This window comes from Halictus rubicundus, chromosome 1 (genome assembly GCF_050948215.1).
Source record: "Halictus rubicundus isolate RS-2024b chromosome 1, iyHalRubi1_principal, whole genome shotgun sequence".
Lineage (NCBI taxonomy): Eukaryota > Metazoa > Arthropoda > Insecta > Hymenoptera > Halictidae > Halictus > Halictus rubicundus.
In genome coordinates this window covers 31374293-31386459 of record NC_135149.1, presented here as the reverse complement: position 1 = coordinate 31386459, position 12167 = coordinate 31374293, and the positions used below count along the sequence as shown (strand labels likewise).

The window sequence follows — 12167 nt, the reverse complement described above, 5'->3', positions numbered from 1 at the left end:
TGGATTGCTTAACAGAACGCACGTGCCAGAATTGGTTTAAAAAATTCCGTTCTGGAAATTTCTCACTTGAAGGCGACCAACGTTCTGGTCCACCATCTGAAGTTGAGGATGACCAAATGAAAGCCATTATCGAATCGGATCGTCATATAACTATCCGAGAGATTGCAGACAGGTTAAATGTCTCGCATACAACTATAGAATATCGATTAAAAAGTCTCGGAATCGTTAAGAAGCTCGATATTTGGGTTCCACGCGAATTGAAAGAAATTCACTTAACGCAACGCATCGACATATGCGATATGTATCTCAAACGAAATGAAATCGACCCTTTTCTGAAGCGAATCATCACTGGTGATGAGAAATGGGTTGTTTGCAATAACACAACTCGAAAACGATCATGGTCCAAGCGTGATGAATCAGCCCAAACCACGCCGAAAGCTGAATTCCACCAAAAGAAGATCATGTTGTCAGTTTGGTGGGATTACAAAGGTATTGTGTATTTTGAGCTTCTCCCAAGGAACCAAACCATCAATTCAGATGTTTATTGTCGACAACTAACAAAACTGGACATAGCAATCAAAGAAAAACGGCCAGAATTGGCAAATCGCAAAGGAATCGTGTTCCACCATGATAACGCTAGGCCACACACATCTTTGGTAACACGTGAAAAGTTATTGGAGCTTGGTTGGGAAGTGATGTCACATCCACCGTATAGCCCTGACATTGCACCATCAGATTATCATTTATTCCGAAGTTTACAAAACTCTTTGAATGGTAAAACTTTCGCTAATGATGATGGTCTGAAATCGCACTTGGATCAGTTTTTCACCGAAAAGGATCAGAAGTTTTATGAGCGCGGAATTATGAAGCTACCAGAAGCATGGCAAAAGATCATAGAACAAGATGGAAAATATTTTATTGATTAAAGTTCATTGCTTTGATAAAAAAATTGGATTTTATTTCACCTAAAAATACCGAAATTACTTTCTTGCCGACCTAATAATAGCCTTTCTAAATACATGTAACCTACGTGCCTAAGAATCTTTGTTTCTTTTTATACGGTTACTAACGTTTTCGTTATACCATACCATATACTTTGTAATACTCCGTACTAAGCATTATGTAATAATAAATCTCATAAGAGATTTCCTAATAATAAGAAAACAGAAACCGAGTTTCTGTGTCGCGGACGCTCATCCTGCGATCGCACGAAAAAGTTGAACCACACAGGGCCTTCTTCTTCGTGAAACAAGCCTAACAGTTTAGCCTAAAGCCTAGAGTCTAGTCAGACTGGACTGCGGATTATAAAGGGTGTCCTAAAATGACCTGACACTTTGACCGCAGCATCTCTGATTTCTCTGATTTTTCATTGTGCAGCAACCATAGCCGAATAATGTTTGCAACCGAGGGTTTTGAAGTCTTCGTGGTGTCCAGTATCGACAGAAGGAAGTGACCCGACACCATCGTCGGTTAACGGTTTTCCCCTAGAAAAGGACAAAGTAATTAGAGTTCCTTTCCGGGATGTGCGATATCGCGGACACGTAAATTGTCTAATGGCGTGGATAGAGTGGACTCGCGCACAGATCAATCATGTTTCGTAGCCCGGCGGTTTTTCATTCGCGGAACGGTATCCCTCGCTACAGGAAATCGTTAGGTCGAGAAGGGTTCGGACGTAACCGTTGTAATTATGCAGGTAATTAGGCAGCCTGTCGACGAAAATAACGTTGCTCGCGATCCGTGGCCAGAAGAGACGAGGAGGAAGAGCCCGAAGAGGAGATCCACCCAGATCCACCGTCGAAGAGGATTCATGCGAAACAAAACAAACAAACTCACGGGCAACCTACATACACGTGAACGTCACGCTTTCGTGCGTTGCTCGCGAGCGGTCATCGATTTGTCACCGTTGGTGTCGTTTATCCGTGAAAAACGAGCATCCAACGTCCACGGAAAAGAAGAGATTATTTGTTTTGAAATCGGGAACGCGGCCAGGATACACCGTGCTGATACCGTTGATCTAATTTCGTACCGGTGTTCGCGCCTACTTCGGCTCAATTAAACCAAAGAATTCGGTAAAAGTAGCGACTTTCACGGACGATCGGGATCAAGAACCGGTGTCGCTTGTCAACGCGCATTCCGTTTCGTTAACCGCGAGCATAAATCTGTCGGCGATTTCTTTCCTCCTGTCCGCGAAAATTCCTGAGAGTTTCAAATATTTTAACATTTTTACGGCGTCGAGATTATTTTTTTAGTGATCAGGAGAGAAACAAAGTCTGAAGAGGAGAAGTAACGAAGCTGAATGCTTGTCTAGAAAGTTTTTGATTGAACAATCCGAAAATCCTACGAAATCAAAATAATACGCTTGAATTAAAGATGTAAAGTTGAAGCTTGTCATAGTAAATTAATTCTTGAACCATTTTAGGTTCAAAATTAGCTTGAAAATTCTTTTGCCAATCCAATCAAATTCTCCTGAACCAACTAATGTTTTCCTCTGCCATTTTCTTCTATTATAAAAAACAAGCGAGATATTGTAGATGCTCGAGTTAGGTTGAATACACTATATATGTCGTCAAGGCGTGGATGATAAACGTCGCGTAATTATCCCCACTACCGCGGGGTATAGCCCGTGAGGGGTCACGAAGCTCGAGTGGTCTCGGTAGACATAACACGGCTCGAATATGTCTCCTGGACCATATATGTCGTTGGCATGACCCGTTGTTATTGACATATATCGAGAATTCACTGTAACGAGAAAAGTTAAGTTTGAACATTAGACGAAAAATTGCGTCACCCTCATATGGCCGACGTAGCGGGCAACGTGTGAATAAGAATGGTGCAATTTACAAAAAAAGGTGCAATAAAGGGTTCCAAAAAATTGTATGACTGTCGCGATGTGCTATTTTAACACTACGTTTACGGAGCACTAACAGAGATTATTTTGCATTACTTTGTAAAAATAACAAGAACCTGCTACCCACATTTTTAGCAACATTTTTACAATAATGTATACCCAAAGAAATAGATTTGCTAAATAATTTCTCATGTATGCATCGTTGGAATCTTAATAATTTTAAGTTAAAAATATTAGAATCCGTCATATTGACGGGTTCCGTAAATCTAGTGTTAAATTTTCTAGGATTATTCAAGAGAGGAAGAAGCTACTAAACGACTACTTTGTCTTGCACTTGATGCAGACAATTTTTATTTTGCATGCGGTTGTTCTTCAGAAAACGAAAAAGAATTGTTTCAGAAACGAAACGGCAACGTGTCCTTCCTAGGACGTTTCGGACATGAAAGAAGTCACAATCGGCGCGCCCATGAAACAAATGACAGTGCAAGGGGTTAATAGTCTGCACCGTGGATGATTCGCGGGTGTTAATCACCGGGCCGTTGACAAATCGCCTCCCTCGCAGGCCGGCGACTTGTACAAATGCGTTCAGGGCGATCGAGGGCCGCAGAATTCGATGCATCCTCGGATGCACGTTAATGCACGTCCGGATATTAAATCCGTACAGTCGGTTTAAACGTCCCGGACAACACGCGATTCTTTCCGTAGGGCCTGCGAGACAGCGCTGGGACAAAACAGCGGTTTATAAATTGAGCGGTCGAATGGTATGCGGCATGCATAATTAATCGGCGGAATTATGCGAACAGGTATTCATGAGTTGGTCAGCCGCGGATCGTTTCATTTGTGCGCCGCGCTCTACCCGGAGCAAATTCCTAAATGCTTCGAAGAATTTCGATTCCTCCTTTTTTCCGCTCTTTTTTCTTCTCCTTCTTCTTCTTCTTGTTGTTGTTGCTCGCGCGAGGAATCGAACACGATTCGTTTGGTAAGTGGATCGACGAGTTCCTTCCTGGAAGTTCCGCTGCCGGAGGAAATTACCGGCGGCAAAACTTCGAGGAATCCCGGCCGATTCGCTTCTAACGACGTGGACAATTCATTTGGTAACTAGATCGCCGGCTGATTTTCAGGATCGGGATCCCTTCTTGGGATCGATGGCGAAGCGATTGCTTCCGACGACGGAAGATATTGCCGTGGCAACACTCCGAGGAATTTTAATCCTCTGTTTTCCGATGTCTCGGACGATTTATTCGGCACGCGAACCGAGTGGCTCGCGATCGGGAATTTTCTTCTCGAACGAAATCGCCGAATGCTTACCGATTTTTCCCTCGGAGGAGTCGAGCTCGAGCTATTTATTTCGTGGATAGATTGAAGAACGATTTCCAGAAGATTCTTCCTGGAATTGTCGGCGTGCTAATTCTTTCCGCGAAGGAAGCTGACGCGGCAGCGCTTCGAACAGTTTCAGTTACTTTCTTCTGAAGGAAAATGATCCTGAAGCATTAATTTGGGGACAGTTTTTGAGAACTCTAAGAGTTTTAGTTGCATTCTTCTGAAGGAAAATGATCCTGAAGGATTAATTTGGGAAGCGATTTTTGAGAACTCTAAGAGTCTTACCTGCTTTCTACTAAAGGAAAATGATCCTGAAGAGTTAATTTGGGAAGCGATATTTGAGAACTCTAAGAGTTTTACTTGCTTTCTTCTGAAGGAAAATGATCCTGAAAGATTAATTTGGGAAGCGATTTTTGAGAACTCTAAGAGTTTTACTTGCTTTCTACTAAAGTAAAATGATCCTGAAGGATTAATTTGGGAAGCGATCTTTGAGAACTCTAAGAGTTTTACTTGCTTTCTACTAAAGGAAAATGATCCTGAAGAGTTAATTTGGGAAGCGATTTTTGAGAACTCTAAGAGTTTTACTTGCTTTCTACTAAAGGAAAATGATCCTGAAGAGTTAATTTGGGAAGCGATTTTTGAGAACTCTAAGAGTTTTACTTGCTTTCTACTAAAGTAAAATGATCCTGAAGGATTAATTTGGGAAGCGATCTTTGAGAACTCTAAGAGTTTTACTTGCTTTCTACTAAAGGAAAATGATCCTGAAGAGTTAATTTGGGAAGCGATTTTTGAGAACTCTAAGAGTTTTACTTGCTTTCTACTAAAGGAAAATGATCCTGAAGGATTAATTTGGGGACAGTTTTTGAGAACTCTAAGAGTTTTAGTTGCATTCTTCTGAAGGAAAATGATCCTGAAGGATTAATTTGGGAAGCGATTTTTGAGAACTCTAAGAGTTTTACTTGCTTTCTACTAAAGTAAAATGATCCTGAAGGATTAATTTGGGAAGCGATCTTTGAGAACTCTAAGAGTTTTACTTGCTTTCTTCTGAAGGAAAATGATCCTGAAAGATTAATTTGGGAAGCGATTTTTGAGAACTCTAAGAGTTTTACTTGCTTTCTACTAAAGTAAAATGATCCTGAAGGATTAATTTGGGAAGCGATCTTTGAGAACTCTAAGAGTTTTACTTGCTTTCTACTAAAGGAAAATGATCCTGAAGAGTTAATTTGGGAAGCGATTTTTGAGAACTCTAAGAGTTTTACTTGCTTTCTACTAAAGGAAAATGATCCTGAAGAGTTAATTTGGGAAGCGATTTTTGAGAACTCTTAGAGTTTTACTTGCTTTCTACTAAAGGAAAATGATGCTGAAGGATTAATTTGGGAAGCGATATTTGAGAACTCTAAGAGTTTTAGTTGCTTTCTTCTAAAGGAAAATGATCCTGAAGAGTTAATTTGGGAAGCGATATTTGAGAACTCTAAGAGTTTTACTTGTTTTCTTCTGAAGGAAAATGATCCTGAAGAGTTAATTTGGGAAGCGATTTTTGAGAACTCTAAGAGTTTTACTTGCTTTCTACTAAAGGAAAATGATCCTGAAGGATTAATTTGGGAAGCGATATTTGAGAATTCTAAGAGTTTTAGTTGCTTTCTACTAAAGTAAAATGATCCTAAAGGATTAATTGGGGAAGCGATCTTTGAGAACTCTAAGAGTTTTCTTGCTTTCTTCTGAAGGAAAATGATCCTGAAAGATTAATTTGGGAAGCGATTTTTGAGAACTCTAAGAGTTTTACTTGCTTTCTACTAAAGTAAAATGATCCTGAAGGATTAATTTGGGAAGCGATCTTTGAGAACTCTAAGAGTTTTACTTGCTTTCTTCTGAAGGAAAATGATCCTGAAGGATTAATTTGGGGACAGTTTTTGAGAACTCTAAGAGTTTTAGTTGCATTCTTCTGAAGGAAAATGATCCTGAAGGATTAATTTGGGAAGCGATTTTTGAGAACTCTAAGAGTTTTACTTGCTTTCTACTAAAGTAAAATGATCCTGAAGGATTAATTTGGGAAGCGATCTTTGAGAACTCTAAGAGTTTTACTTGCTTTCTTCTGAAGGAAAATGATCCTGAAAGATTAATTTGGGAAGCGATTTTTGAGAACTCTAAGAGTTTTACTTGCTTTCTACTAAAGTAAAATGATCCTGAAGGATTAATTTGGGAAGCGATCTTTGAGAACTCTAAGAGTTTTACTTGCTTTCTACTAAAGGAAAATGATCCTGAAGAGTTAATTTGGGAAGCGATTTTTGAGAACTCTAAGAGTTTTACTTGCTTTCTACTAAAGGAAAATGATCCTGAAGGATTAATTTGGGGACAGTTTTTGAGAACTCTAAGAGTTTTAGTTGCATTCTTCTGAAGGAAAATGATCCTGAAGGATTAATTTGGGAAGCGATTTTTGAGAACTCTAAGAGTTTTACTTGCTTTCTACTAAAGTAAAATGATCCTGAAGGATTAATTTGGGAAGCGATCTTTGAGAACTCTAAGAGTTTTACTTGCTTTCTTCTGAAGGAAAATGATCCTGAAAGATTAATTTGGGAAGCGATTTTTGAGAACTCTAAGAGTTTTACTTGCTTTCTACTAAAGTAAAATGATCCTGAAGGATTAATTTGGGAAGCGATCTTTGAGAACTCTAAGAGTTTTACTTGCTTTCTACTAAAGGAAAATGATCCTGAAGAGTTAATTTGGGAAGCGATTTTTGAGAACTCTAAGAGTTTTACTTGCTTTCTACTAAAGGAAAATGATCCTGAAGAGTTAATTTGGGAAGCGATTTTTGAGAACTCTTAGAGTTTTACTTGCTTTCTACTAAAGGAAAATGATGCTGAAGGATTAATTTGGGAAGCGATATTTGAGAACTCTAAGAGTTTTAGTTGCTTTCTTCTAAAGGAAAATGATCCTGAAGAGTTAATTTGGGAAGCGATATTTGAGAACTCTAAGAGTTTTACTTGTTTTCTTCTGAAGGAAAATGATCCTGAAGAGTTAATTTGGGAAGCGATTTTTGAGAACTCTAAGAGTTTTACTTGCTTTCTACTAAAGGAAAATGATCCTGAAGGATTAATTTGGGAAGCGATATTTGAGAATTCTAAGAGTTTTAGTTGCTTTCTACTAAAGTAAAATGATCCTAAAGGATTAATTGGGGAAGCGATCTTTGAGAACTCTAAGAGTTTTCTTGCTTTCTTCTGAAGGAAAATGATCCTGAAAGATTAATTTGGGAAGCGATTTTTGAGAACTCTAAGAGTTTTACTTGCTTTCTACTAAAGTAAAATGATCCTGAAGGATTAATTTGGGAAGCGATCTTTGAGAACTCTAAGAGTTTTACTTGCTTTCTTCTGAAGGAAAATGATCCTGAAGCATTAATTTGGAAAGCGATATTTGAGAACTCTAAGAGTTTTACTTGTTTTCTTCTGAAGGAAAATGATCCTGAAGAGTTAATTTGGGAAGCGATTTTTGAGAACTCTAAGAGGTTTACTTGCTTTCTACTAAAGGAAAATGATCCTGAAGGATTAATTTGGGAAGCGATCTTTGAGAACTCTAAGAGTTTTACTTGTTTTCTTCTGAAGGAAAATGATCCTGAAGAGTTAATTTGGGAAGCGATTTTTGAGAACTCTAAGAGTTTTACTTGCTTTCTTCTGAAGGAAAATGATGCTGAAGGATTAATTTGGGAAGCGATTTTTGCGATTCTAAGCTCTTTGTTATTCCAAGTGTTGCCTCTAAGGTAGGTAAGCGTGAAGCGAGGATCGGTTTGGTAAATAGCATGATGCAGCAGGGATATTGCAGATCCTTCCCGGAACGTAGCGATGCTGGTCGCGGCGTAGGACGTGTTCGCGGCGCAAAATAGCGCAAATCGATCCGATCGCATAATGCGACGATTTTCGCGGCGGTTACGACAAATAGATTAGAACTGCCGGGATTATGATAGAGAACAAGCCTATTCTAGGCGGATAACTGCCTGTAATCTTCTTCCTTTAACACATTTCTGGCCCGTTTATCGAACCTCCTTGGTTCTCACGACATCGTCCTCGACAAAAACGACTAGCCGGACACTTATACACCTACCTGACCGCCTCTGTACACCCTATATTGACTGAATGCTGGAAGATATGCTAATCGAAAACATCCTGGCTGAGCTTGAACACCCCGCGCGACTCGCTTGTCTCGCCGCCATCTAACTTAACGCGATTTCCCTTCTTTTCCTAGGTTTTTTATTTTCTCTCTCTCTCTCTCTCTCTCTCTCTCTCTCCTATCGTGGGATGAGGATAGGAGAGGAACTTCTATCGTGCAACGATCCTTTCGGTATCGCCTCTGCCTCCGCCATCAGTGTACTGACCTTTTCCGGTTGCAATCCCCACGGCTTCACTACCAGCAGCTCCTCCTCCGCGTTCGGCGCCATGTCCGACTCGCTGAAAGACAAAAACGAACGGATTTAATAATGATTAATGAGCCGGCGCTCTATGAATATTCAATCCGAGGCGAGAGCAAGCGTCGGGCCAACGCGTGTGAAGCCACTGAATGATTCAACAGCGATTAGGCGCTGTTCCTGTCGCCTCGCTCGCTCGTCTCGTCCTCGATTAAAAACGCTTTCGTACACACAACTGGGAATACTTTTGTCCTGACGCAGATAAGCGCTGCGTCGGTCCCGGGGGACCGACATTATACTTTTAGTTTAGGCGGCGTCGGTCCCAGGGGACCGACATTAGACTTTTAGTTTAGGCGATGCGACCTCTGTGACCTCTGTTTGTGTACAAACTTCCGGTTACTCGAAGCGTGAACGGAAAGTCCATAGATACAACATTTTGTCATATAAGGACGAAAAGTCGAGGCACGTGAAACCATTTTTCGCCTATTTATGTCGGTAACTTGGTCACTCTACCTTATCTACAGAATCTTGACTCGTTAAACAATTGGTTCGGCGTGCGATACAATGATGATTCTAATGTGGATCAGAAGGGACCCTTTTGTAGCAATTTATTGAATACAGACAAATTTAATGAAAACTTAATGAAATACAAGGACATGATGCACTTACTACGACACATACCATCGGGACAACATGACTTCTTCAAATCCCTCCCGCACACACAAGATGTAGATGAGCAATAAATTATTATGTAATTTATGTAGCTAGAAAATGTCCTGAATCGCATAAATTGTGTGTTTGAAGTGTTGCAAAGATATACAAAGTAAATCGAGTATTATAAATTTTATAACGAATCCGGTTGTTAACTTTGAAAGTGGTTTGACTCCATTTTTGGTAAGAAAACACATATTATTCACTTAACACTAAACCTACTATGGTCAAAATGACCGGTTTTCTATTTAACAATTACTGAAATTATATACACCGTTTTATAGGAAACTACTGAATTGACTTCTTTATTTAAGCACATATTATAATGAAAATCGTACAGAGTTTAAGTAAATTCAATCTTCTTCCTTCTATAAGACGTTTCACTTTTATAAGTTTCGTGTTTGGTAGGTTTAGTGTTAATAATTGTTATTATTTTAACAGGAACTGTAAATTGAACTCTTTTACATACACTGAAGCAGTATGACACATTGGTATCCTATACGTATATTTTTAATTTTATTGAAACACAAATCCTTAAATATCTCAGTTTATGGACTTCGATGTCCTTTTTCAATTTCTATAAAAAAACATTTGTGGAATTTTTACGTGTCATTAATTTTCAACCACTTTCGAAATAAACGGCTCAAGTGATGTGTTCATTTTATTTTCACTGTAAGGAATCTTCCAGTTTGTGAAAGAAATTCATCTTTCATTCTGATGCTTATATGGCATAAAAATATTTTAGAAGTGTTGCTTGCGAAATAAAATTGTCTTTTATTTTATTTTATACAAAATGATCTAAAAGAATTGAGATAAAATTATTTTTATAATAAACCCGTCCTTTCTCTTCGCAAGAGGTCCAAGAATGCAGCAGGACCCTCTCAGTTTGCAAAAAGGAACAAGTCCTTTATCTCGACTTTTGTAACGAGTTTGCACAGATTCGAACAAAATGATTTCTGCGGTAAACAAATGCTTCTGTAACGAGTTCGCGAAGATTCGAACAAAATGATTTTCGCAGTAAACAAATGCTTCTGTGACGAGTTTGCGAAGATTCGAACAAAATGATTTTCGCGATAAACAAATGCTTCTGTCGATGAAGAATCAGGATGTTAAAAAGGCACCTGGGGACCGTGACCATCGTGCAAAAAGAGCGACCGGCGAAACGGAGCATTAAAATCAGTGTGCGAGTTTTTGGTCCGGATTCCAGCGATTAATCGCTCGACGCCTCGCCGATATTCAGCGACGCGCCGCAAGAAGAAGAAGAAGAAGAAGAAGAAGACGAAGAAGAAGCAGAAAACAAGAAGAACAAGAAGAAGAAGAAGCTCGTGCGTGGCCAGTGTGTTTCGTGGTCGAAACGCTGCGCGGTGGCGCAACGATGCAGTTAATTAGGAAGTTGCACGCGTCGCATCTTGTCGCATCGCGTCAGGTGCGCTCGTCCAGTTTGTGGAACGACTCCGGGGAATTTCCTGCGTGGAATTTTCAAACGGTACCTTCTCGGTGCTCGCTCGTTTCGTTCCGGCGCAACGGAGACGAGCGTGGCCGGTTGCTTACAAGGTGTTTCGTCTTTCATTCGATACGTCCCGATAGGATCGAGAGCTGTACGGAGAAGGTGGTTAGGCGAGAGGGCCTAAAATTCAGTTTCCGGAGATTACACGGTCCGAGTAAAGCCGGCATACTTGTGAGAAGGGTATAATGCCGAGAATCCTTATCTCCTGGTTGCGCACGGGTACCGTCACGTTCGAGCCTCTCCGCACGATCATGCGCCGCGGCGCTTTAAACACCGCCAATTAGCCTAACGAGTTTACAATAACAATTTTATTAATTAATGACTTTCACACCTGGCCCTGGGTATACTCGCCGGCTGATTAGGCGCCGGCTGCGTTAAACCGTGCAACGTTGCGACGGAATATTCATGCTGGCCGGACGGGATGCAAATGAACGTAATGCCGCGATACGAGGAACCAGAAACGTTTCCCCGGAACGAGTAATGGCTGGGCAACTGTGTAATTAATAGTCGCGTTAAAGGAGAACTCGGAATTCCTACGCCGATGCGAGCAGGAAGGTCGCTTCTTCCATTCGAACCCCGGGGGAAAAAAAAGAAAGAAACAAAGAGAACGCTGCTTTACACTTTTCCCTTCTAACATTGAATCCCCGTCACGGTCTGCTCAATCATCGCGGAAATATTGTTTCCAGCACAACGAGAAATTACAGTATCTCGCCGATCTGCTCGGCAATTAACAGGAAACACTCGTTAGACTTGCATACGCTCGCGATACTCCCTGATTGATCTCGGATCCCTATCGTTCCACCCAGTGTACTTTTTAATTATTTTTAGGACGTTGATGTGCGCAATATTTCTCCCGGAAGGAATTTGTACATCTTTCACGGCTTAAATTAGAAGCGCAAGAGCGTGCTTCAGGGAAAACTAGAAATTTAACTGGATTTCAAAGGGACTCTTGGCGGCAATTTTAGAAAATGTTCCTGCAGGAATTTGTTCACGTTCGAGGGCTAAAAACGAAGCTCAGAGATAGCACATTGTAACAAATAAAAACGAGAACGATTGGACTTTGCTTCGGACGAATTTCAAATCCCCACGGGAATTTTTCCGAGGGCACAAACTACTCGCTGACGTTCTCCAGCAAAGTGCCAGTATCGATGGTACAATTAGCGGAGCGGCTATCGCGGCATAATTATTTAATAAACGTCATCACCGATGCTCCAGTGAGTGATACGATCGGTCACGTCCCGGTCCGGTTAATCTGTCGGGTTTTTCACGGCTGGACGAGATGCACCGAAGGGACTTGCATCGTTGCATCAGCTTGAGGACAGAAGAGAGCAGCGTGGCCGGCTTGGCAAAAGTCGATTTCGTGGCCAGGCTCGTGTAATAATAGGAGT

General features: G+C 40.6%; 1 protein-coding gene across 2 annotated transcripts in view; it reads right to left on the bottom strand.

Annotated features, from left to right (window-relative positions):
* The window catches only part of Mwh (multiple wing hairs), a 113445-nt gene that overhangs the window by 36038 nt on the left and 65240 nt on the right, over nt 1-12167 (bottom strand). For both annotated transcript variants that reach the window (XM_076799627.1, XM_076799636.1), the window contains exon 2: nt 8532-8604. In XM_076799627.1, the coding sequence (XP_076655742.1) occupies nt 8532-8604 (73 nt within the window). The remainder of the gene's footprint in view (nt 1-8531; nt 8605-12167) is intronic.